Genomic DNA, 27936 nt, shown 5'->3' with positions numbered 1-27936 from the left:
TACGCCAACATAGTAGGTTTGGAAAGGTCAACTTTTTTTAATAACTGCTCTTCTCTCCATGTTATGTCATGCAGTTACAAAGTAGATAGAAAAAAGCATGAGTTTCTGGGAGGGACTAGTTGTCTTTCTTAAAAAAAACATTCATTACATAAATAACATCTGGCACTTCAAGGGGACTCCACTGGACAAAAGCCTTGAACTTTAAGAACTGTGCTTGATACAATATTGTGTTGAGGTCCATTTTGTCATATTCGAGTATGTGCAAAACAAAACTTCTGAGATCTTCTGATGACCCAAAAAAAAAAAAAAAGGCTAAGTGTTAAGACAGTGGATTAAGTTTATAGCAGCATTTTAGCTCCTCTGTAGTTTGGCCAATGACTTCTGGGTTCAATTTCACTGTAGTTGTTCACTGAGGCAGCATCTAATTTTCAAAACGCCTCCGAAAGGAAAAGACTAAAAAAGAATGCTGAAAACCTAGGTATGATTGCTTACCAAAATTCGGACTATCCCTTAAAAAAAAAGAAAACCTGTAGTCAGAATAATTACATAGAAGCTTGATTTTAAAAATGTAACTAGAGTTGCTTGATAGTTTCAGCTTATAAAAATATTAGTTTGTCGACTCTACATATACTTCGTGGTGATAGTTAAGCTAGCTTGAACAAGCAATAAAATGCAGTCCTATAACAGCAGCACAGTAAAGAAAAAACATTGCCTAAAGAGAACCAGGCCTGAAGCTTTACTACAAATAAAAATTAGACTCCTATCAAAGTTAATCCCTGCTAGAGGCCCATTCTTCCTCTGACAATGCAATAGCATTGATCATACAAGGCCTTATTGAAAGTGCCAAAGCCAAAATTACATCATTAAACAAAAGTGCATGAAGTAATAATGAGCTAAGTGCTCATCTAGTACAGTATCTGATCTGAAGTTTGAGAAGTGGCTCAGGTGGCAAGACCACTCGTTCACACACAAAATGTACCATTTTGCTTTGTAGGTGAAATACCCAGAATGGCCCCCACAAGTGCAGATGAACTGTTATCTTCAGATACATGCTTGTATACAAGTTCCTAATCCATGGGTTTTTATTGTAAAAAAAAAAAGACTAGTTTGTACTGAAACTAATTGAGAATAGAATCCACTATAATGTCAGAAGAAAAGAAATTTTTGTGGTTACATGTAAACTTGTGATAAACTTTTCCAAGAAGAGGGTACATTTACGGCAAGAGGGATGGGATACAACAAGGAGCAGTGACGGCCTACTTATGTAAAGGTCAGGCCAGCCTCATTGTAGACTTTGAAGACTTTCTCAATCGCATTGACATAGGCAGCTGTTCTCAGGTCCAGACCCAAGTTGTACTTCATGGCAGTCCGCATGATTTGCTGGAACAGAAAAACTTACATGAGATTGTTGCAAGTTTCTCCATAGGAACTATACTAGATTTTGCTTACAGGATGAAAGTAGGATTGGAAGAGCTCCTACACTGGTATTAGAGCTCATATTCTTTAAGGATCATGTCTAGAATTTCTCAATTATCTGTCTGAGATCTAAAAGGGAACCAAATCTTCCCCAGATTTCTGTTGCTTTTTATCAGGTCTTGGATCCATGTGTACCTCAGATACAGGAAGCGACCAAGTTTCAAACAGTCTTTGCCCCACTAATTAAAAATACTGCATAAAGAGAGAAATCTAAAACTGCTGATGGCAAAGTACAGCACTCTTAAGTATTTGTCTCGGGTACAAGAAGACAACTAATGTGTTTCCAGTTACTATAGCTTCTTCCAGAAAATACTTCCTGATCTGTGTTAGTCTGTTTTCTATGCCTGGTGAAACTTGGCTATCCCTGCACAGAACGAATATTTCAGAATCAGTGACATCCATTACCATGAACTGTGTGTATGTTGCTAAGCCACATTAAGTTCTTCCTGTAAGTATGTTGATAAAAAGCAACATTTACCCGAGCAGAACGCTCCATTGTATAAGCCAACCCAGAGTGGACAATATCCTTCTCAGATGCACCCTGCAACAACACAGAATAAAATTAGGATTTAATCCAATGAATAGAAGGGTACTAGTCATGTATTTGAAACAGTGGATAGGAGTCCTGTAATTACTTGACGCTTGCTCTCATTTTCTTCTAATAACTGGTGTAAGACAAACTGAATTGCCTATACTGTGTTACTTAAGTGCTAATTATAGTCAATTCAATCCTAAAACCTTAGATGTAAGTTACTGAAGTCTGGCTTCTAGACGCGTGATGCTAGCATTTCTAGTGATGTTGTAACTACTGCTTTCAGCCTTCAAAACGCAGTAAATGTTAATAAAAAAGCTCTCAGAAGTCAATAACCTGTAGAAGTTATTTGCAATTATTCTGAAGACAGGTTTTAGGAAGGGTGTGGATCCCCAATTCATATATGCTGCATATTAGCCCTGTGCAACTCCAGAACCACTTGGTTCCCAATAAAATTTAAATACACTGAACAATAAATAATTGAAGATAGCCTGAATTGGGATGACTGAGCATCATCTTCCATGTTCCATCGTCCTGACTGTTGTCACTTACTAATAATGGGGGACTTGGATTCACAGAGTACATGCTTTCCTTCAAATACCAATTTGGTCAAGATGAACATATTACTAGGTCAGTTTCTCTGGCTTCTCTTGAAGGGATCACAGCAGTCACTTTAAGCCACTGAACCTATTTACTATGCTACTCATTCACTCTAATGTTTTTGAAAATGCTAGCACCCTACTACGTCAGGCTAAGGGTCTAATTCTATCATCTGACAGCAGACCAAGTTTACATGTACCTCCCCTGATTTCTTCCTGAGAAAGGATGGTTTAGTGTTTTTGTTATTTATTGGATTTTTTCCCTAGTTATTTGTCCAATCTCCTCCTGAACTTGTGTTTAAAAAACAAAACCAAACAAACAAAAAACACCCCCCAAAAAACAAACTTGGCCTGTACACTCTTAAGCAAGGTATTCCACAGCTTAACTGTCTGTTGTGCTAAGAATCGTCCCTTTTCTTCATCCTGAATCTCCCTCCACTGGTTTTGCTTAACAGCACCTTATTTTTGTTCGCTCTTCCTTCCAGTGATGGCTATTTTTATCCATCCATTTTCACACCTTTCATTTTATAGATTAATCTCCATCCCCAGACTATTTCAAGCTAATAAGGCCTAGGTTAGTTTGTTGTTCCATGTATGAGAAGCTTTTGTATCTTTAATTATGTTTTTCTGACCTCTTTCCCCATTACAGTGTTTTAAGATAGAGACCAAACATGCATGCACGATTGAGAAGGCAGACACGCTCTGGATTTATATTGTGGCACCATTATAGTTAGTCTCATTCTATTCCTTTCAGAACAGTTCCTAACACTGGATTTGCTTTTTGATTGCTATGGATTTCTAAACTTATGTGTTGTCATTACCTCCAGATCTTCCTTCTGAATGCAAACACATACAAATGAGCTTACAACCTATTATTTTGTGTAAAAATTTTCTCACTGTATGTTGTTACCCAGTAGATAACACTAAATTTCACCTTGGTTTTTATTTTTTTTGCCCGTTAATCCAAGTCTTAGAGTAACATTCTACAATTTTTCACTCGGCTCTTGTGTGTATTACCCTGGAGTTACAGAAACAGCATATGAAGCTGTCTGCGGTATGAGATCTTATTGAAAGCTGTTTGGATATCCAGGCAACCTCTACCAACAAGATTTCTAAAACAAATTCCGGTAGTGTTTGAAGCAGAATTTCCCTCTACAAAAGCTTGATAATCTTTGATAGCCAGGGATCAAAGATATTATTGAATCTATGTATTTATCAGCTTAGATAGCAGAGATATCAAGTATGTCATAGCAAACAAAAGCATCAGGAAAAATCTCCTTACTGGCCTGCAAAAAAGAATCATCCTCAACTATCCCCAATTAAAAAAACAGAACAACCCTCACATCTCCATCTGACCGATGGAGATAGTGGAGTTCATTAGAGTAACAGACTGCTATGTGAACAGCAGCGTGCAATTCTCTGTTGATTAACTCTTTCTGAAGTCTGAGATGATAACACATGAAAAAACATCCAAATTTCTATTGTTACTGCACAAAATGAGGTTGTATTTATTCCTTTTGTAATAGAAGATTGGTGTAAGCACTGCTCAGTAACAACTAAAAACCCTTGGTGTTATCAGTATTATTCTTACCTTAAATCTAAAACACAGTACCATGCCTCAGCACCTATCTACAATGAAGAAAATTAACTGTATCCTAGCCAAAACCAGGACAGTATTTTAAATACCAATCTGACACTACAAAGCAGTTACAAATACAAAATGGGTCTGTACTAAAACTGCAGCTTTTTAACAATATTGGAGATATATTGCAAGGGCTTAAGAAAATCAAAATAGTTTACTTCCTGTATTCCTTAGTTCAGATCACTTGCTTCCTTTAATTGTTTGGCCATCTAGCTAACTGTGCGCTAATGCCTTGGGGCAAAAACCTCCATGATAGCTAGAAAGGTGGAATTTTGATTACTGTTATGTAGCTGTATCCTGGTATTGTAACTATAGAAACAAACAGGCACACCCACAGCATCTACTTACTGATATCCTATCCTGAAATTCTGCTGTAGGCACAACTGGTATAGTTCCACCATGTTTCCCAAATTTTCTCTCCAAGCTTTCCTGGACAGACACTAGAAAGGAATAAAGCAGAGGAAATGTAATGGACAAGAAAAGGACAACTTCTAACAAAATTAGCTGTCCCCAAGATTTCTAACATTCCATGGCATGAAATGCAGATTGTAGCGGCTAGGGTGAGAGAAGGGTCATCTTAATTTTGTTTCCTATGAAACAGGGAAGATGTTGATTCTAATTTTTATATAGAGGGGAATTCCTCCAGTATTAGTAGTAAAATTCTTATAGGACTATTTCATGTGGCAAGTGACTGGGTTTTATTTAACTCACCTCACTAAATTCATAAAGCTGACAAAAGCAATCTGTATCAACATTCATAACTTGACAAATAGCCTTAGACAAAATATTTCTTGACATTAAAGCAATCAGTTATCCCCTATCACTGAAAAAAAGCATAGTTTTAGCATTTTTTTCCTTAGGACATCAGAAATGCTTCGATATTTTTAATCGATCGTTATTTCATCTTAACTATTGAAATATAATTAATAAGCTCTCATAAACCAACGGAGTATTTCAGAAATGAATCTTAAAGGTAAGAAAGGGATTTCAACTAGAATTACCAGAACCCTCAACCACTTCAAAAACACCTTGATAGGTGTCACTTACAAGAAAAGGCTGTATTTAAAAATACTCAGATGTCAAGTTACTCAAACTTTGAATATTCTTCAAATACCATGTATACAGCTGAAAGACATTTGTTAAGTAATAAATAATTGACGTAAGTTCATAAAGTGAGTTCAGTATTTTCACAAAACTGAGGAAAGCCATCACTTCATGAATTGCAAGATAACTGAAGTAAGCATTTGTCCTCATTCGAGTTGCAATTCGGTTACCCTATCAAATCTTTTCTTCTCTTCAGTATGCAGCAGTAATAGACTTACAGGAAACTAAGGTGAATTTAAAATAAGCTCTATACTCATTTCTCCCACATTTGGTGTTTACTAGTTCAATCTATCAATTAGACAGGGAGTAAAAGCAGAAGGGAGCACTTACTGAGCAAGTGGTAGTTTGAATCCCTTTCATATTTAAAAGTCAGGCGACCATAGCTGACATGGTTCAAGTTTTTCAGCCACTCAAAATAGGACACCGTTACACCACCTGCATTCAGGTAAAGATCCTGCAAAGAAATAGTACGTGTCTTGCAGTGTTACCATGTGATAGACAACTCTATTGTATTACGGAAAGGAGAGCAGGAGTATTATGTACAAATTTAAACCACAATACAGAAGACAATCTAGATAGTATTCCTACATGATAATATTTATCTTCTTCTGGCGTCTAGGGATTACTTCTACTGATTTGACTTGACTGGCTTGACTATTTTATTTTAGCACAAGTTTCAATAAAGAAAATTAGGGCATTCTTGGGCTATGTCAATGAGTTAGAAGATTAGCCACTCTTTCTAGCTCTTCTCTCTTGATCAGGACATCCTTTCTCTGGGAAAAGGATATCATTACACATTTAGATCTTACTCTTCCAAATAATCTCTATGTGCAAACACTTACTCTATACAATCTGCAATAAACAATTCTGTCAGAGCACTAGTTGTAGACCCCAAGGTTTACAAACTGTTCAGTATATTTACTCTGCCTTCCTTCTTAGTTTAGTAAACTATTTAGTTGATCAAGTATCAGTTAATAGTTCAACAGGCAAAACTACAGATTTAAGAAGTAACTGTGAATTTCTTCTCTTCTGAATATGTAGCCTTTGTGTACTAGCTGTATCTTTGGGCATTTACAGTTGCAGTGAGATCTCTGAGTAATTACTACCAATCTTGAGCAACACTAACACCCATGTCCAATATACCAGTTGTTAAACACTACTCTGAGAGACTGAATAAAAATTTTCAATAAATAATGTCTTGCTGTAGTTTACAGAAATATTACCCTGTAATGAAAATCAAAGGTCATAACAGAATCTTACAGGAATAACCATGATATTCCTCTCCAAGAAGATTTTGTCAGCTTCAGGAGTCGTAGGCCCATTGGCACCTTCAGCAATAATCTGAAAAAAAAAAAAAAGAAATAAAGAGAAATGTTTCTGTTCATACTAATCATTGAATACCAGTATTTAAACTGGCCTTTTCTACTACTTATTTGTATTTGAGCTCTGCAACTTACTTTTGCTTTGACCTTGTGAGCATTGGCCTTAGTCAACTGCTTTTCGCTGGCAGCAGGGATGAGAATGTCACAGTCTGTTTCCAGAATACTGCCCTCAAGTGTCTGTGCTTTAGGGAAGCCCATGATTGTCCCATGTTGCTGTTGGAAGGAAACAAACCGGAGTGATTTTAGTGTGTACTCATTTTACTCCCATTCCTTCTTCCAACTTTTCAAGCGAGAAAAAGAGAGAGAAGGGAGAAGCATCAGTACAGAAACATCCAACAGAAGCAGAAAGAGTGCACTTTTAAGTGTCCACGTGCCTGATTCTCAGACAGCAATCTTTCAGAAACCTCCCTCCCCTATTTTCTTGAGACATGCCTCCTAGTTTAGTCACAGGAAAGGCAAAATAATCATGAACTCCAGTTCTGAAACCAAAATAATTAACCCACATGCATGCGATCCCTTGCCATTTCTTTGAGAGTCAGGTCAAAGGGTAAAAAATATACAACATTATAAACCAAACAGACAGCTAAAGCCATAAAATCAGTTAGCGTCAACCACCTACGTTCATATTGGGGATGGGGAGAAAGCCAGAAGAATCACCGTTCCTGCACCGTTTTTTAAAGTACTAACTGCAGCATGATTTAAATATTACATACAGAACCTGTCTACAGTCATGCTGTGTGCTTGCAGAGCTGGCAAAAAATTAAGCCATTTCTGCTAACCACTAGCTAGATTTCTTACCAATTTGTAATCTTCTAGTTCCTTTGGGTCAATCCCATCAGGATTCCAGATAGAACCATTAAATTCTCCAACAGCAACACATTTTGCTCCAAACCGATGCAAGTATCTCATAGAATGCAAGCCCACGTTACCAAATCCCTGAATGTGAAAAGAGAAAGGAAAAAGTAGTTAACCTTTCAGCTAAAATGATGATTGTTGCTAGGGCTTATATAGCTTTAAATAGCTCTCTGTTGGTATGTCCTAGCATTAGATGATGTGTATGGGAAAGATGGAAAACATCTACATGTGTTACCGGCCTGAACAGTATTGTAGAAATTATATGTCATAGTTTTGCTACACAGCAAACGCAGTTTTGTTAAGTTCTTTATACTGGAAAGAAAAATGTCAACATTACTATGAAAATAAAAAAGGATGTTTATCAACACAGGAATATTACCAATATGTATTCTATAACTGCTATGGTCTTAGAGGGATTCATGGATTTTTCTATAACGACTCTGAGTTTTGACTAACATGCAGGCCAACAAATATAAAACAATGTAAGTTTTCACATTAAAACATATGAACTAGCAGAAAGATATGTAATTTCTAATAAATTTCTGAAGCTGTCCAATTCAAAACTAAGTTTAGATAACCTTGCATTTCATCAGCATTTCCTACATCCCTCCCAGTAAAAAACAAACAAACAAAAACCCACTAGGTCTAAGCCATTATTCAACCTTCTGGAAGCAAAGGCCAAAGACCAGAAGGTCACACAATCCATGTAAAAATTTGTAGAAAGATTACATGCTGGAAAAAAAGCTGAATATGAAATTCCAGTAAAACATACTTCAATTATGTTTATGTTTTTTATATACATATATATTAGAAGAAAACTTTGATGCAGTTCATCACGCACTAGGTCTGTTTGCAATGTTGTGTCCTCATTTTCCCAGATTAATTTTCAGTTATTTTTTTGGCCACGGTTTCAGTCTGAGTTATGTTTAAGTGCCTGTTGGTTAGCCCTCTGCCAAGCGTGAGCATGCTTAAGTGCAGGGAGAGAGCGTCCTGCTGCGTCAGTGCAGGGCAGAGATGTTTGTCTGAGTCCACTGGTTAACTAGAGGACAACTTGGAGGTTACAATTACTGTATTTCTAAGAACCAGTGCATTGGTACTAACGACAACTCAAAGCAATCCCTTAAATCCTCAATTTAACTTTCTTGTCAAAGCTGATGAATAGAATGAGTTATTTCTTTTAAATTTTAAGAATTACGTGTGTTACTGAATACCAAATCCTTTCAAAATTCAACTACATAAATTAGAGACTTGGGAAGTTTTATGAACACCAACACCAAGAGGTACATTCAACCCTACAATTTTATGGTAAGGTATTGGTTTCTGCTTTTCCAACTACTTATTTCATAGTGGAACAAAAACTTCCTTCTCTTCCTAATTTTTTAATTCAAAAAGGGTGCAAAAACTTTTGTGTAGGCAGAAGCAGTGTCATACCTCACTGCCAAGTTTGCAAAGCCTTAGTTTAAGGAACCCCCGTAATCTATTTCACTTTGCTCTTTGCAGTCTATAAAGACAGGAGATTTGGCTTTGTACACATAGAGTACAACTGAAAGTTCAGTTTTTATAAAACAGTCCAAAATAAAGGGCACCTGTGTTGCTTGAAAAGCATTTCTAAACTTAAGGAGTAAAGGTTAACTTGGAAGTCATAAAACCCTAACAGAGTTTATTGCTACAACCCTTTTTCAAAGTAGCTCTGCTGGAACTTTCTTTACCACTTTTTCCCTGCAGTTAAAGGAAAAAATAGTTACCTGAACAGCAAATGTTTTATCCCCAAATCCCGGAGTCATTCCTAATATACTCATATACGATGCCTCATTGATGAAATTTTCAATTCCATGGAAGAGACCACGACCAGTTGCAGATATACGTCCATGGATCCCACCCTGGCTGATGGGTTTGCCAGTTACACATGCATGTGCATTAATATCCTGTAAAACAGGGAAGGACTTGTGAGTTATGGGAGTAATCAAGGAACAGCTGGAACAGGAAATTTTGTATGCTTCAGGAACAGGACAACAGGTATTGTGGGAGTTGGTACATGATATAGTTCACATACATTTAGTTTGTAGTCAATTTCCTTCCTGAGCTTGTATGGCCAGCGTCTCAGAAGTACTCTTGCAGATGTCAGAAAAGTTACATAATGCAACACTGGGTATGTTCTGCAACTTTTGTGTTGCATTAAAGTGTTTGTTAACTTGAATCTGCAGTTAATTGCGGTGACATCTTTAGTGCACGGTTAGCACAGAGCAGACCTTTGGTAAATCAAAGGGCTCTGAGGGATGTGTTTCTCAATACTTGCTCCTATTACAGCCATATACTTTCCATCGTTACTCTTGACATTTCAGTCTTTCAAAGGGGCTCAGACATATCCTTTGGCTGGTCACGGCTAAAGCTGTTTCATCATCTGTAAACATTGTTTAGTGTTCCTTAATAATGAAATCATTTTTTTAGAAGCTACAACACAGGCCTAATACCTCCCTGTTGTCAGAATACATGGATATTTGATCCCAGAGGAAAATCTACAGTGTAAGGGTCACACAGGAGAAGTTAGATAATCATTTACTGCTTTTACTTCAGAAAAGCAGCGTATGCATTGACTGCTTTTATTCAGAAACGCAGTATGTACAGTCAAGACTACTGCTTTTTACATGCTAGACAGCTACCCAAGAAAAAATAGACCATGTAAAATCAGACTAACTTTTCAATTGAAATTAGTAATTTGAAAAAACTTCTCCCAGACTAGACACTGCTCGGGCCTCGCTCTTCTGTCACCACCGGTTCCCATGTTCCCACACCCTCGGAGCACAGTCAGACAGTGCCTTGGCACCCGATGCAAGTGAAAGAATAGGGATGAAAGGGAATCCACTGAAATGAGTCTGCCAGCAGCCGGATGGGTTTCTGTTCCACCAGCAGTGTAGTCACTGGGAGGCTCCCTCCTCTCCATTACTTGTGCCAAATATGTTTGCATGCCAGTGGTCTGAGTGCAAGATGCTTGGTGAGAGGAAGGAAAGGAACAGACAAAAATAAGTGGAGGCGGAATGGTAGGAGACAGCTAGAGCCATAATGGAAAGTAGAAATACTTGTTGTTTGAAAACAAGAGTGAGGTACACGTAATCTTTAACTGCCCCTCTTGAAAAGCAGTAAGAGAAATGATGGACTTGACACGCAATTCCTAATTCCCAAAACATAGCTGCATTTCTCTGACTAAGCTGTATGTATGCTCCCTCTGGTGGCATATCCAAAACAAGACTCGTGGTGGTGGTTTGCTGGGAACAACTTGGGTGCGGTGTTCCGAGTATTACGACGTTTTCATTCTGTTCTTAGGACTGAAAACACATTTTTAGCCTTTGTGCATTCACGGAGGAGAAAGTATTCTTTATAAATCACAGAATCACATGATAAAGACTAGAAAAAATATACCTTTCTATCATATACAATAACGTATTTATTAAAGTCCCTTCAAATGTTGTATCAAACTGACTACTAAGACAGGAAGTACAAAAAAGGGGTGAGGATGAATTTAATCAAAAACTTTAGCCATATTCCATTCAGCAATCCAGTAACTCAGGATGGATTTTCTGGAACAGTTAACATGGTAGTTATTAAAGACTTGCATGGTTTGACAAGAAAACAGAGCATGAGCTGAGGGCAGGTCCCAATCTTCTTAAAGTCACATAACGCAAACCACGTTTGATGTTGGAGTCCTGAAAACTTTGCTTTTAAGTCTATTTAAAAAAAAGCAAATCTCAGGACAAAAGACAAACCATGGTTTTTAATAAGAAGTTGGTAAAATGGCTTATGGCTATCATTAAAGACTTCTGCATTAGTCTTTGAACTTAGCTGGTGAAGTTCAGCCACTCCGAACTTCTGCTTGTGTCTTAACCCTTTTCCATGCTGCGGTAATGCTCTGCTTGTTTCTCCAGCTTCGAGCCTTTGTATGTTAGGTTTCAAGCAGACTTTCCCTATCTGTTTCTCTCTTATTTGACTTTTCCTTTCCACTTCAAGTTCCCTAAACACATCTGTGTGCAACCACACTGATTCATCAGGTCTGTAGATTTTTCAGATAGCTCCCTCTCACCCAAGAGTTATGCTTCCACCCAAGCATAGTCCCTTGCATAGCTTCCACCTTTTCTCTCAGTTATGGTTAGCTTCTGTTTTATTCAATAGTCCTTCTTTTCCTCTCAGCTTGCTTTCCCCTCCTTCCCCCATAATCACCTTCATATGTTGTGTAGTTCCTTAGTCACCTTCACTTTTGTGCTTTGTGTCTCAGCCAGATGCTTACCTGAAATATACTCCTCTACCGACTATTTTTGACAGATTATTCCACTTTTTTGCAGCCATGCAGAGGTCTCACCTTCCTTCTCTACACCTGCTCGTTTTCCACAATAGCTTACAAGTCCCACTATGGCTGCTGTTCTCTCTTTCACGCAGTCAAGAGAATTAAGTAACCTTGATTTAATTTTTCCTTATTATTTCAATTCTAATTCACTTTTCTGAAAGATATTATCTAAATCCTCTCAATTGGTTTTGTTCAAGAATAAGAACACTGCCATGCAGGGAGAAGCTAGGAATAAAAGAAGTTGTAGCATAATTCAGATGTGATTTTATCTTCAGTAGTTGCTTTCTTCAGTGATGTGTACATGTGTAGGACTACATAAGCTGAGATGAGAAAGTATAAGAAATTCAGCCATTTAAACATTTTCCTGGATGAACATTTAGTTTTCGACCCCATTTAAAATGAATACACAACTGTATATGAACTGACTATTAAGAAATACAGCAAAAATTTAACCATGATGTGTGTTGCAAGCCTTCCACGTCACTTTTAATACAGCAACGCTATTGAATCACAGTGAAATATGCATTTTAGTGCGAAGAGTTAAATATTAAAACTTAGAGTGCCTTGAGGCAGTAGTTTTCTCAGATGCTGGAATGTTAAGTTATGACTGGGGAGCAAGTTGCTGCTTTGCACCTTTACATTTTTCTGAAGTTATATTTTTGGCTTTTTATCAGGCTTACAGTTTTAAATAAGATTTACATATGTGAATAACAAAAGGCAGGTAAATGTCTCAGACTCATTTCCCTGACAGCTCTGTGTACATGCTATTTAACTTGACTAATCAGCAAGCTAACAGCCTATTCCTTAATCATTCACCACCACCGCCCACCCCCCGCAACATACTTTAGATTGTATTTCAGACCTAGAATAAAGCATGCCATCCCCTCCTCCTCTTGTTGAAGGCAACTGACAGCACAAGACTAATATTCTGCCAAGAGACTGCTCTCTCAGGAGAGGCAGACTTGTCTCGTACAGGCATGCCACAAAGAAATAGGTGTCTGAGGGCTCTAATGCCTTGTTACTAGGAGTATACACCCTGCTGTACTTCTGAGAAACTTTCGGAAGTAACTGCACAATGTGAAAAGAAAGCATCTTTACAATTCAAAAGGACCTGGGTTAGGCAAACATGCAATAGCTTAGCATATTTACACCCTAATATGAAACTATGGTAAGATTCTTAGGAAAGTATGACCTGCTGAGGTAGCAGAAAATGTCTGAAAGGCAAGCTAGAAGGATTAGATAGCATGAGAGTAGTGTTAGGAAGTTGTCCAAAATACATTTTTCTTCTGTTCAATCTGTCAGAAGTATATAATGTAAGTATTTGCTTAGTCAACAGTCATGGTTTTGGTACAGTCAATGCAGGTACAAATAACCTACTAAGCAATATAAGGACAAAGGTCAAATAATGGGCTATAATTAAAAATTCATTTTCGCAGACTTAAAAACATTTTTTTTTTACTGTTATACCAGTAAGTGAGAACTTACATGGTCTCTTGAGTGCACAAAATCAGCATTTATTTAATGAAACTTGTAAATTCAATAGTCTGAAAGTGAGAGATGTCAGTACTTTATACCAACTATTATTAAATCATCATTTAGCAAACACAAAATTGTAATTATAGTACTAACAGGGCAAAATGGTAGAAATAGAAAAAAATCTTAGTCTGAGACTTTTAAAAAAGGTATAATCCTTTTGCTGAATGGTTGCAATCAGTATGGGACCAGGCAAACTTAATTTAAGCCAAATATAAAAAAGATTAGCCTTCAAGTTGTTTTTTCTTCGATTGTACCCTAAAAAACTCATATCAATTAAGTTGTTACAGTTGTTGAGAATGTATTTAGTTCCACATAATCAAATACAATTATATGATTAAGCAGCGTAATAATAAATTTCTAGATAAAAGGACTTTGGCAAAGATTGAAAAAGCTTTTCTACTTCAAAACCTCTGCTCAAAACTTACATAGTGTCCTATTGTACTGGCATAGGTGTCAGCAATCCAGGACATCTCCCTTTCCCCTGTGCTCATATCAGGAGCAGGCACATCAACTCCAGGACCTGTTGGCAACAGCAAAAATAGCTTTTAGGGATCCAGCATGAATAGTTATCTTCAAACACGATTCCCTTGGGAACGAAGCAGGGCTTGGCAGAGGGGAACTGTTTTCTTGTTTAATCCTCAGTTCATTATTCAAGGAATTGCTTCTTCTGGGTTCAATTCAGTTTTAGATGTTACATCACACATTTGGATAACACTATCAAAACCTCCAACTTTTCACACAAGGCATTCAGTAAACTGAAAGTCAGTTTTTCAATAAGTGAGAGTAAGATAACGCATCAAAACCATACGTTTACCTTTTCAATGATCACTGTTGTAGCAAAAAGGGCAACATCTAGGTATGATTTCTATATACCATGCCATATATTTTTTATTAGAATTTCCTTATTGTTTCTGGTTAATTTTTTTGTTTGAAAATTTAAGATAGGCTCTCTCTAACCATTGTACTGTAGCACATACTTGATTTAACCCCTCCTTTCAAGAAAGAGTTTCATCTTTCTTCACAAACTAAGCCTTTGAAATAACTTTCACACATCTGTTGCAATAAAAGCAAATTCTGTTTTTCTACGTAACTGAATAGAGCATTTATCCAGCCTATTTGAGATCTGAGGACCTTGATCAGCATGATCTTAAATCCAATTCTGACTCTACAAATTTGTTTTCTAAGTATTTGGAAAAGGCTTGTGAGAAGGACATAGCACCAACCACAGGTTCTGTTACGACAGGCACCTATAGTTCTTGCCTATGCTTCCCTTGCAGCCTGTGGTTGCCATGGGTGAAGCCACCGACCTTCTCTGGGGTGGATCTTCCTTCCTCTGTTTCCTCAGATATCTGCCAAAAGCCTCAACTGAGACTACAGGAAACAGTTACAGTGAACGGCTTGATATTAAGAGAATAAAATTGCAACAGACTTGGTCACAACTTTATAATCTGTCTCTAAGAAAAACGTGATTCATTTTGGATCCAACGAGCTCAGCTCTTGTGGCTTTTCACAGCACAACAGCCCACAGAAAAAGGTTAAGATATAGCTCCCTTTACCATGTACTAAGTAGCAATGACTCAGTTTGCAGCTTTTTGCTGAAACTATTACACCCAAATTATTTACGGCTCTCAAATGCAATTATTTTAAGGATAGTATTTAGTTGATGCTGCCAATGTACAATAAATCAGACTTAAATTGGAGCACTAAAATTTATGTATGTAAGCAACATACCAATGAAACCCTTTTTTGCCAGCTCCATAGTAAACCTTCTTGTGATTTTTTCCAATTCATTGTCCTATAAAGAAAATGCAATAAATATTACAAGAAATCATTAGTGTTTATGAATACTTGCTAAAACTTACACCCAAGTAGAAAAAGACGCCCTTTTCTTTTAGAAGGAAGGATGATTCATATGTTTACGTAGCTGATGTGCCATTTCCTAACAGCCCCTTGGTATATAGACAGCACAAGGAAATGTTCAACTTTCTTTCTGTACATTCTGATCCATGACAAGTCAGGAGTGCAGTGCAGTAAGAACCACCTGTGCAGACATTTCCAGTACACAAATCTGATATCCTATGTGAGAGATTTATACCCAGTGACAGCAATAGCCAGCCTCTGGGTTACGTAATCAACACAGTTGAATTACTTTGCACAAATCCTTACAGAGTTTTGAGTTCAGAATATCTGGTACATATTCTAGTATTCCTTTCTGTACAAGTTATTTTAATTGGGAAAGGAAGGCAAGCCTGCAAAAAACTTTTTGTAAGCCAAGTTAGTTATTATTTACACTGGAACACTGCATTAGAAGGTTTAATGGAGCATAAAACTATGTCAAAAATAAACTAAAACATTAACTTTCCTCTTGGAACAATTAAATTTAAGCCTTTAGTAACAATGTCAACTTAAAAATATTCAGGATCTGAATTATTTGTAGTATTCTGACTTCCAAGAAAAAAACAACTAAATCAAAGGATTCAACCTTTGAAACACCTTTTAAAAATTCATTTTGTACCTATTGCATGCACAAGCTAAATTCAACCTCTGCAGAGGCAGAAGTGGCAGGAAGTTTCAATAGGTCAGTAACACCTTTAGAAGAGCTTTTTAAACTGGCTGGCTTCAGTACTACAGTTAACAGGATTTTTGTCTATGATTAAGCTTACTGTGTAGTTCTTGGGATTGATCTTGACACCAGCCTTTGCCCCACCAAATGGCACATCTACAAGAAGGAAAATAATTTTACTTTTTCAACAATACAGGCAGAACACATCAATAGTATGTGTGAGTAAATAGCTTTTGATTGTTGTACTGAATTTGCTTTTTTTTTTTTTTTTGCCACATGTAGCATTTAGGTCTTCACAAGTATAAGCTATAACTCAATCTAGGTACTTCTACTAAAATGGTAAATCTTTCAGGGGCAGCTTGAAAATGGCCTTTGAAATGCAAAAGTTTATGATTTAAACTTGCTACACTTGAAGCTTTTGTACTTAGCACCTGTAGAAGCAACAAGTTCTATAGCATATATTTTACTGTTTTATCTCAACAAATTGTTTTACAAGTCCTAAGTGAAGTGTCTCTATACTCAAGATTTTGTTTTCCATCAGCTGATGTGTAGATTCTGTCTAACCTGTCCTACAGTTTAGCAGCCTGTACCTCATCATGTCTGTAAAGGAAATTTATCCCTCCTCTCTCTCCCCACCTCCAGCCTGAATCCTTTACAGCCTCTGTTCCCCTAAAATTAGCCCCCAATTAATCAAAGTTTGTCATACATTTGAGTTAAGGGAGCAGTACTTTTACAGGGGAATAACTAGCAGAGTTTGGACTTTCCAAATGAAAATGCAACTTTATCCAGGTTCAAGTGTCTACAGTAACAGAAGAGGGAATATATGTGATTGTTTTGGTTGCTATGCTCTTGTTTCCCAACTTGCTACGTATTTGAATCAGAGATCAGTGTCTAACACTTAATTTAATCCTTCAGATGCTTTTCTGTATAATACATCAGTACTGATAGCAATTAAAGATCATATCCTTGCTTGAAAAATCATCACTTACCAACAACGGCACATTTATATGTCATTAGAGATGCTAAGGCTTTCACTTCATCCACACTGACATCCAAACTATAACGAATACCTGCAAAAGACACAAGAGGAAAAAAGGAATTCACCGAACAACTTCACAGGCATTTATATATTGGGAAGGTTAATTCTAGACACCAGGACGCAGTTCATGAACTTTCTTGCTTTAGGACTTTGAGAACAGTCACCCATTTTTCTACTTAATTCTTTAGCAAGAATTCATGACTCAAGCAATTCTGTGTGAAGTAGTTTAAAAGCAGCAACCAACCTTGGAGCAAAAGTGAATGCTCCTTCAGAGGAAGACAAGCCGAGCTGATAGGTAACTCAGAGCAGTTTTTGGGAGGCTTATAATGCTCATCAGCAACCTGTAAGATCTTTAGTTTTGAACTTCATTCATTGTTTAGACAAGATGAACCATGTTCCTGAATGTAACTTACCTGTGCATGTTAAAATCAAGATCTCCTTACTAGAGTAATGCAAGCTGCTGTTAAGTTATGAGCCTTGCAACACACTGGCTGCGGTCCAGCAAAACTATATGCCGCTTCAGGGCTCTGACTGCTAGGCACTGCCACGTAACAGAGAGCTGTAAGCCGCTCCTTTAATTCAAATTTGCTTTAAACATTTTGATGGAATAACTCTACCCCAGCAAGCTCATGTGTGAGCAGGCCACCCGCCCTATACCATGCAGAAGCCAGCCCACACCTTCATCTGTTCTTAGTCACCAGCAGAACTGCTACGTGTGCTGGCAAATGGTCCAGCTGCAAATTGAAATCGTTGTGGTCTGATAGCAGATAGGTTGCAAAATGGGTGGTCACTGCCTTCAAGGCAGTTCAGCACTCAGCAGACAATGATTACACAGGGGTAGAGATCTGTCACCTGCCTGACTCTTACACATTTTCTAAAACTGGGTTGTAGCTGCCCAATAAATCGACTGAATTCAAAGCTAAAATTCATGTATGCTGGAGGTAGCTGCAAAACAGAAAATATTTGTAGCCAAACTGACAGCACACATGAGCCTAAACAAGAAATTTAAAATCAATGTAATGCCCAAAGTGATGGGGCAACAGCAAAAAAAAAAAAACAACCCTACAGCTGTACGGTAGCTTCTATCCAAGCTTCTCCTACATCACTAACCAGAAAACAGAGCCCTGATGGATTTATTATTTCCCCCTCTACTTCCCAAATCCTTGGCCGTAGGTTGTGCCAAGGTGCACAGTGGATTGTAGCAGGCACAGAGTGTCCTTTAGATGCTAGGACAAGGCACCGCGAATTTCCTATTATGTAAAGAGAAGACCATATTCAGGCCCTCAGGACTGAAAAAAGGCCAGCATACATTACCCAAACTAAAGCACTGTGCCACTCTGAAAGCCAGTTCTGAATGCTCTGGAAACCATCCCAGTTTCAGAGGAACTGAGTGCTGCTCAAATAAAGCTGAGGGCCCAGCTCTGCTGTCTTATGTGTTTTCAATCAGCAAAAGAAAGGACCATGCCTCCATGGAACAGAATTTAAATTGTGTGTGTCCATGGGGGAAGGGTGGCCTCCAAAGGCGAATTCACTGGTTTCTGACTTAGGTAGCTGTAAAGGTGTTAACATTTGGGCTTTCAAGAAACTTCTCACAGGAAGTAATGTGTGAAATCTACGTGATACCTATTAAAGCCCAACCCAACACTAAGTTACAACATATGCTTTAACAGGTCTTACTGATCTTTCAGAGGAGCAGTTAGCTTTTTGTCGAGCCTTGAGCAAGAGCAAACACCACTGGTGGCACTGACCGTCCTGCCTGGGGCCTGCAGTCCCTCTTGGCCCATCAGGTGCGCTCAGAACAGGGCTCCTCTGAAGGCCTTGCTCAAGCCAGCCAGCTCCAAAGCCCCAGTCTATGCTGAGCAGAAATGAACTCTGCCCCTCCAGCCTCATCTGAACTAGGTCACTGTGTATTGATTCAACCCATATATTTATTCAGACTTCAGCAAGTTGTGTACACAAAGTGGTTTTGCCAGCACTATGACAGAACTACTCCTGCAGGCACACAAAATGTTGTTTATGGATATACGGAAAGCACTGGGGGGGTGAAATAGTTTAGGATAGTTATTCTGTACAATTTCAACAGGGAAACAAAATACAAAAGGACAGACCAGTCCCTTTGCACCTCATATGGAAGACGGGGCATGAAAAGGTGAACAAGCAGCAGTTTAACAAGACACGTGCAAAACAGCTACATCTCCATCACTTAGTGTTATAGTCACAGGTTGCTATAAACTTTCTTGTAATAAATATTAAACTTTCAAACCAAATGAACTAGGCAAAAAGACCCAACACTAACAAAAGTATTGAAATGCTTTCAGCTGAGACATATCCTTGTCACCCACACATGCACACCAGAATAGGGACAGCTTTTAGACTTGAGGCTGAAATTATCCTTTTCTGGGCAACTTTACATTTTTGAGCAACTTAGCTTCTTTCATAGTCTTTTAACCAGTTTTAATTGAAATGGCTTGTTGGGTGGCTTATCATAAGTAGGTGACTAGCCAATTCGGAGCCGTGTTTACTTTGCTAGGCACTTTACTCCAGTTTATCCACTAAAACATTTATTACAATGTCAGATGCAGTTCAGGGTGTGGATTTCAGGTTCCCTGAGAGGTGACAGGCAGTTCCTGCCTTCTGTGGCACGGATGGATAGCATTTAAGATGTGCTAACAGTTCATTCCTTTTCACTGCTCAGCTAGTCACTGTTTTCCAGGAACTGTAATCCTTCCACAGGAGGCCCACCTCTGACAGGGAAGTTATTTGTGCTGCGCTGCTAGGACTGATGAGAACCAGGCATCTGAGAATGCTGTACATTCCAGCTGCGAGAGGATGCACACAGTTAAAAGACTTAATTTCTGTTCTATTTGGACATGAGTGAAATTTAGTTTGACAGCTTCCTAATTTGGCAGGAGGATAGTATTGCCATGCATTAATATGGCTCTTTTGGCAGTGTTACTATGCATTCAATAACCCACTTCTAAAAATGGACCACAGATAAAGTACTGCTTTATTCGTTGTTTTGTTTGATTCTTAATACATAAGCAATTAAAGCCACCACTGCACAGCAGTATAGTTTTTTAAACCCTAGCAAGTTCCACATAGTTAAGTCTCTGGAAACTTGTGACTTTTACAGCTAGCTAGCTAGACAAAATAGTTTGAAGAAAGCCTCAAGTTACAGTGTGACTCACTGCCATGGAAAATACTTTTCACTGAAAAATACAGATTCTTGTTCTGCTTGAGAATTCTTTTTCCTTGCCACACCCCACGAAGTTAAACAGCATGCGAAGCCCGAGTTTGTTTTTCTAAGCAGAAGACAGTCTAGCTGAAGAATTATTTTCATCTTAATGTTGTTTCATTACTGGTCAGTATATAGTTCGGGCTTTGCTACCACACTGCACTGTCGTGGCTTTTAAATCTTCCATTTTATGACCTCCATTTTGGAGCTAAACTTCACCCAATTAACTCCTGCACTGAGCCCAATGCTTGTTTTGCTCGGAGTAAAATTTGCTTATGATTTAAGCTTAGATTCTTAGCTGTTATGAACTAGTTTTCCCTTTTGCAAAAAGAGGTAGCAAAGCACTTGAGGCACAGTATTTTTGAAATACATGTCAAAGCAGCAATTATCAGCGTGACTGTATTTTGGGTTCTGTGATCACAGCAGTGAGTTACCATGTTAATCAGCTGGTTTCTATTAAGGATTGTACTAACAGGCACGTAACTGGGCTTTGGATTTAAAACCAAAAACTGGCTAGCTTTTATGTTGTGCAGATTCCAGTATGTTTGTCATGCTTCCTTAGAAAAGCAGCGTACAGAACCACTGACTTTTGGAGGATGATTACTGACTGCCTCCATGTAATACCGCACACTTAGAGTAAGTTAGTGTCCTTATGGCCCGATCTTGTAGTGCAGTGATGACAAACGGCGCCTACCTACGCTAAGAAGGAGCCCAAGCCAGGCCCCAAAACTAAACCGTTACCACAGCAACAGTGGAGGCAAAACACGGTTGAGCCACAGCTCCTCACGTCTTGCGGGTCTCAGAGAGAAACTTCCCCACACCACCCAGCAAACTCCAGGCAGACCTCTAACAAAGCCAGATGAGTAATTTGGTGCTGGAAAATAAGAACATCGTACAATAATCGGCAACACGAATTACTCATTCCTAAATTTAATTCACTGACTGCCAAGGGAGGAGATAAAAGTATTTGTTTCTTCACATACAGCATTAGTCAGCTAACGAGCTGGGACACAAAAGAGGCTCCCCTAGGGACAGATCCCACTGTACTGACAACCAGAAGTCTCCATGCAGTGACCAAGTGACTACTAAGGTACCGAGCCAGACAGAATGCTTCACCCTACCGCTTCTGCACCTTCAGTAAGCTGCTCTGTTACTTGAAATGTATCTGTAAACATACGTGTATGCTTATTTCAGTCCATGCAGAGAACACTATTAAAACAGCTTGTGGGGCATTAGTAAGATCTTGCACTTTTAAATGTGAACATGGCAAGTTTTGTGTACGTACTGGCCCCGCCAGGAAGGCACATAGTACCTGAACTTACAATATGGCTAGGAAGTAGGGTCTCACCTACAGAGCTACCTCAACCCTACCTAAAGGACGAGGTTGTTCATTCAGTTGCGCTCAGAACAATGTAGTACTAAAGACTGATACAAAGAGATACGGCAACATTGCTTCCATGCAGATATTAATACTACGTGCATGGGTGTGCACAGAGGGCAGAAATAACAGTTTGGCCATGGCTAGTTCAAATGCCATTGGAGCCACAAAACAATAAGCCACCACAGTGCAGACATTAAAAAGGCAAACTCTATGCTGTGCCAAAGAGTTTATTCCCTAACAAGATAGAGCTGATGCAATGCATGCAAATCAGATGCAAAAACACCTGCTCAGATGACCCAGAGAACACGAGGGAGACAACCATGCAAGAGGTTCCCCTCCTCGACCCCCAGCACGTGTTTATTCAGAAAGCCCAATGCTGAGAGGTATGATCTCTCTATAAATAGACAAGGAGCCAACAGTAGCAAGGGAAAACAACTATTTAAGATCAAGGACAAAGCTGGCTACTGCACAAACAGTATGAGCTGATTACATGAGAAAGCTGAGACTGAAACGGTTCATAGCCAGAAGAGAAAGGCATACCCTCCTGCAGGAGTATCAGAGGCAAAAACCCAAACTGATACGACTCATTGAGAATTGCAACTAGTTTATAAAAAGATAGCAATAGCATAAGCCACCCATTTCTTATCCTTGTTTTTTCTCCATTTTATTTATATATCCAGTATTAATTTTAAGGTTTGGTAAGTTGCAATATGAAAACAGAAACATGTGAAAATAAGGCACTCATGTAAGCTTCAGCTATATTGGTGAAAGTGTTATCACAGGCTAATTACCGTTTTTGTTTTTGTTTTTTTTCTGTTCAGCTCTCAAATTCCTTCAAAGTTAGATCAGCTTCCATGGTTTATTTCAGGCTGTTGATGGTCTAGGTTACCCTTCTGTCGTTTCTATGGCCCCTAAGATAAATTTCCAAATCTTACCCTCTAAGACCCCTGGGTCAAAGACATGACCCTCAGAACTTTCATGCATGACTTAAAAAACACAACAAGCCATCATAACAACCCCAGATAAACACAGCCTTGCGGAAGTCAAGGTACCTTACGTTTTCACCCCTCAACGAAAGTTAAGGGATGAAAACCCCGCTTCCAAAGGGGAATAAGTTATGTCACAGTAGCCAAGCCAACACAAGGGGCTGTGCTGCTCTGTTGCAAACAAGGTTAGCATCATGTATGCATGCTGTTTTAAACAAGGTCATGTGCACAACTGCAGCTATTTGGTGACTGGACACTGTGATTAGCATCAGCCATAGATCTCTGCAACTGGAAAACTGTGGCAAGGGTAAGATGAATAAATGTCACCTTGTGCAGTAGGAAGCTCATTAACATGTACTTAGGTCAAGGGAGAAGGAGAAGTTCTGATAGACAGAAGAAAAACGGCCAAAACCAGAAGACTGGAAAGTTTTGTAATACTGAAAAAAGCTCCTTCCACTAACCAGCTGAAAACCACAAAGAAAATTGGATCCATTCACCTCCAAGTCAACCGAGGAAATTAAATGTTATCTGTATTTTAATACTGATAGTAAACATGATTTTTGAAGTAACTTATGACAAAGTTTTTCAAAATCCCTATAAAAATTAAATTCAGACTAAATCTGCTCTGGAGCTAAAGATGATTTTTGAGGTCTTTCTGAACTAAGGAAGCAGTTGAGGCTCTGTTAGGGCAATCTAGGTGAACATAAACAACAGGTTAGCCTGTTTGCCAATTCTGATTGATTTTGTTTCATTGATAACAGACCTACTGGGCAGTCAGTTAACATGAGAAGGCTTTAAAAAGTTTTAAAACCATTTAATAGCTTTATCCCTGCAGTAAGTGCTGCCTAGCAAACATGGAATCACTTCCATACTACTGAGCAGGTAGGAACTCAATGAGCTTATTCGTATTTGCACAATGGTTATTTTCACTAATCTAGTCTCTCACATGGACCTATGAATGGAAACAGTTGTCAGCAGCTGCATGAGAAAGCAGCTTAACCAGTTTTATACCTTTCACAGAACCCAATAAAATTATTTACAAAGACTCATTATTTTAAATAGGAACTGCATGGGTACTTTTCAACAGAGTCATCTGTATTCAGCCATCTCATTTCCTGTACCCTGTTTGGTTTGTTTTAGTTCTTCAGGCAGCTGTCACTGCAATGAACAAGAGCAGCTGTGGTTTCCTGTTAGTGCTGGCCACTAGCACGCAAGTCACCACAGAAGCAAGGGAAAGAATAATCTGACCCGCAGCATTACTTCAGCTACCACTGAGCGTCAGCCCAGTCTCAAATACTCAGCTTGGATCACAAGCAACTGGAGTTCCTCCATGCAAGAGAACTGCTCATGTCCAACTTCTTAAAGGGATGAGGAGGCATCTAATTAGTTTCCTGTCCAGCAAACAGCTAAATTGCAGAAAACAGTCTTTAAAACCTGGATTTGTGTGCTGCAAGACCTACTACTTAAATGGGTGTATTCATGACCATCTTGTAAAGATACCTACAGCGCAGAAGAGAAGCACACCAAAAGAGAAAGAATCACCACCTTCTTGAGTTGCAAAAGTTTGCAGGGCCTGCTACTCCAGGCTTCTCTTCTCCACAGTCTTGAAAACAGAATTAAGGATTCTTTTCTCTAAAAATGAAACAGGTAAGTGCCACAAGATGCAGAAAGAAATGTTATTTCCATGTTCCCTCAATGGTGTGAAAGAGACACTGAGGTTATAAACTAAAAACAAAGCATGTTTCAGTATGTAGTGCTCGGTTTTCCTGAAAAGCACTTCTCTAGACCCATTGAAGAGTCACATGCACTACTGTGTAGCAACAACTGTGTCTGACACAATCAAGCTGACTTGTGTTTCTATACCCACTTGGTGGGAGAGGAGGGTGGGATAAGAAAGCCATAAAATAATCTCCTATTTATGTTAGCTGTGTGTCAGATTGTTAGATCTGGGGCATTAAGAGCATCATACCTGTACAGAAATAAGTCAACTTTCCCATCGAAGTACAGAAGGTTTGCTATGCAAAAATTTATGATTGATCTTGAATTTGCCTTCATCCAGCCCAGCCCGTGTGGTCTGCCATTCCATGTCTGTATCAGGCCATCGTCTTCCACTCATAACCCTTATTTTCAAAGCAAACCTCTTCTGACGCTTGCTCTGCTGACTTGAGTTCTGTCTACTTGCAGGCAACAGAAATGACAGCAGAAAGGAAGGTACAGAAGGACCAGTAGTCAAGGAATGAATGGCTCAATTTCTACCGGCAGGTATCATTTGCATGCGCTTGTGTGTTTTAAACTTGCTTTAGAAAGATCAACCGTGGCACTTTACAGATTGGGGCTGGACTACTAGGCAGGGATTGAGGTTTCCCTCTAGGGGAGAATGAGCAGGCAAAAAAAATGAGGATGACATCGGTAACAGCAGGAAACAGACTAACTGCTATGATGCTAAGCTGACACTTAGTAGAAAAAGTAAGGCCCTGCATAAAGTGCAGAATTATTAAATTATTTATGTAGTCTGTTACCTCAAGTAATCGAGCTGTCTCCAGGTTTAGAGCATTTCAATCAAAAATTTATTCAATTTACAGTACAAATTCTTGGTTAATTCATGGTTAAATCTGTAAATTATCTCACACAAAAAGGTATGAAGATGTAACATACAATCACTTATGAAGTATTTTGGTATGGACGTGTATCAAGAAATAAGCAATTAAAGTAGGACAATCTTCAAAAGACTAAACGCAACCCATCACTTTTCTGCATGAATCTTGAAGTGCTCTTTCATCTTCTAAGCTGCATACAGAAGAATGTATTTCGCATTCTTCAACCAGCACCTCTTATTCTTTGGCTTATTAATAAAAATCTTACTGTGTACATTTTCTGTAAATGCACCTCTAGCCAAATTCGATCACAATTGATACAACATGTAAAGCTCAAGGAACACACAGGAGATGAAAGTTTAAAGTACAACACTCCTTAAAAGAGCGACAGAGATGACAAAGCATACCTACTTGCTAGCAATTACCTAGCAGTAACTGAAGGCTCTTAGTACATGTCCATAAAAACATTTGGTATGGGGAATCTTACTTTATCAAACTTTGTTTTTCAGGCAGTACAAAGCCGAAGTTCACAAGTCTGCATCTGAAGAGACGTAGGAGCAGTGTTCCTCCTACTACTCTGAAAGCCTTCCAGATGCCAACTCACCCCCCTCTTTTAAAAGGTGACCTTATGTCCCTTGCAGTTTCTTGCTGGTGTGAATTACTTGCATCATACTCTGCACTCCGCAGCGTGTAGGACACTTCAGCAAGTTTTTCCATTTCATACTATGATAAGAGTTTGAGCTGCATTTCCCTGGGCTTTGGATTTTTTTTTCCCTGTGGAATCTATTAAGATTATAGTTTAAAAATCACTTTTAAACAAAAGCTTAAGTTTTTGGTGCATTCCAGAAGGATGCAGAGATATCTTTACCACCCTTTCTCTGTGCTGTTTAAGAAGAAATATTCCAGTTCCCCCCACCTTTTTTACAGCAGGTCTCAAGCAGTCTACGCATGTATCTTGCATCCCATTTAAATTTACTACAAAGCCAGACCTGTCATCTGATAGGGAGCAGATTCCTAGAGAGCATTAGAAGGTGAAATCCATTTACGAGCACTGCACTGAGTAGAGTGGAAAGGAAATATCATTTGCAATTCCTTCCCTAAACCCATGGAGGGGAGTGGCACAGGAAGAAAAGAACAAACTGCTGAGACCGGGTGTTTTCTTCAGCTGTCATTTCCAACTGCCTTGACATTTTCTGTGCAAGACTATGACATCTCAAGAGCCACGTTATTTACTTTTTACATTCTTATTCCAGATCCCAAGTACGGATGCCTATAGAACCAAGGAGCAAATCCCAGAGTGCATTAGGTTGAGGAAACTGTCTTGGACCAGTCTAGCAGGCAGAGCCCTAACCTTTCCAAAAGTGCTGCAGTGCTTGCTGCCGTGTCAGAGAAATTGGGCATAAGAAATGCTACTTAATCAAGAATGTCTACCGAGGATTTAGAAGCGTAAGGATCGGAACAGAAGGTATCCGATCACCCAGCTGCTTCTTTTGTTTGTGTGCAGAGCATTTTGTAACTGCTGGCTGTGAGAATAAGCATTCTCCCAGCTCTGAGCAATGCTAACAGGACCCACTGGAAGCTATCGGGTGTTAACCAGTATCGCGTTACTTCATTTGCCACCGAGCCGTGCGTTGTTATGCCACCGAGCGACACGGGCAGTGTGGAGAAGGGCTTGTTTGCGAGCAGCAGCACGGGGAAGCTGCACGTCAGCAGTGACAGGGCGGCAGGGCGCCGAGCAGCGGTGTTTTACAGCAGGCTGCGGCAGGGGCTGAGCCAACAGCGGCTGCACGGAGATCCTGCAGGCCCTGCTGCCAGCGGGCGCGGTGCCGGTGCCCCGTCCCCGTTACCCCGGAGGCTCAGGCGGCCTCTTTGGGGCGAGGGTCGGGCTCACCGTGCATCCACCTCGGGGAAGCGAGGAATTCGGGAAGGCAGGGTTTTGGGGAAGCCCTGCCAAGGGGCCGTCCCGCCCGCCCCCCCACACCCCCGGGCCGCGTCTCACCTCCCTTGCAGGGGGTGCGGTGCTGGCTGTGCTGCGCCCGGTAGCCCTCGATCACCTCCCACTCGCCGTTGTCGCGCTTGATGGGGAAGGAGACGCTGAGCACGTGGTTGCAGGGCTTGATGATGCGCAGGATGCCGCGGACGCGGTGCCGCCGCTCCTCCATGCTCTCGCGGGTGCGCAGCCCCTCCACCAGCTTGTCCTCCACGATGCTGGCGCCGCGGTCGAAGAAGCCCTCCACCATCTTGAAGAAGTTGGGGTCGTCCTCCTGCCGCGGGGACGCCGCCTCGCAGTAGCGCCGCCGCGGGCACCGGCCGCGGCCCCACGCCGCCACCACCACGGCCCCGGCGGGCTCGGAGCCGGCGGTGGCGGCGAGGCGCGAGGCCAGCTGCTCGCCCAGGCAGCGGTACATGGCGGCGGCGGCCGGCAGACGCGCGCGGTGCTGGGCTGCCCCGGGAGGCGGGGGGCGCCGCCGCCGCCGCCGCCTTTAAACGGCCGCGGGGAGGGAGGAGGGAGGGGAGGGGGCGCGGGGGGGGCCGGGGCGCGCCCGGCCCCGCACTGCGCCTGCGCGCCCCGCCCCGCCCCCGGCGGGATTGGCGGAGGGGCTGAGGGGGGCGCGGCGCGCGGGAGCCTCGCGGAGGGAGGGGCGGGGGGGCGGGGGGGGTGCGGCGGGCATGCGC

At 40.2% G+C, this 27936-nt stretch overlaps 1 protein-coding gene and 1 long non-coding RNA gene across 2 annotated transcripts in view; one reads left to right on the top strand and one right to left on the bottom strand.

Moving 5' to 3' along the window:
- LOC310902962 overlaps positions 1 to 26416 on the top strand; it is a 34451-nt gene extending 8035 nt beyond the window's left edge. The window contains exon 2 of the long non-coding RNA XR_014587160.1: positions 23807 to 26416. This is a non-coding gene — a long non-coding RNA (uncharacterized lncRNA). The remainder of the gene's footprint in view (positions 1 to 23806) is intronic.
- Positions 14 to 27764, bottom strand: GLUD1 (glutamate dehydrogenase 1). Its single transcript, XM_083845362.1, has 13 exons — positions 27260 to 27764; positions 17015 to 17095; positions 16126 to 16181; positions 15194 to 15257; positions 13888 to 13982; positions 9336 to 9515; positions 7534 to 7671; positions 6811 to 6948; positions 6614 to 6694; positions 5684 to 5807; positions 4598 to 4689; positions 1955 to 2017; positions 14 to 1380 (listed from the first exon to the last, which is right to left on the bottom strand). The coding sequence occupies exons 1-13, from the start codon at positions 27666 to 27668 to the stop codon at positions 1261 to 1263; spliced, it is 1641 nt and encodes a 546-aa protein (XP_083701488.1). The 5' UTR covers positions 27669 to 27764; the 3' UTR covers positions 14 to 1260.
- Between the last annotated feature and the right edge of the window lie 172 nt (positions 27765 to 27936).

The sequence above is a fragment of the Anser anser genome (assembly GCF_964211835.1).
Source record: "Anser anser genome assembly, chromosome: 7".
Taxonomy (NCBI): Eukaryota; Metazoa; Chordata; class Aves; order Anseriformes; family Anatidae; genus Anser; species Anser anser.
Note: the sequence above shows the minus strand (reverse complement) of the source record. Positions and strands in the feature narration are given on the sequence as shown.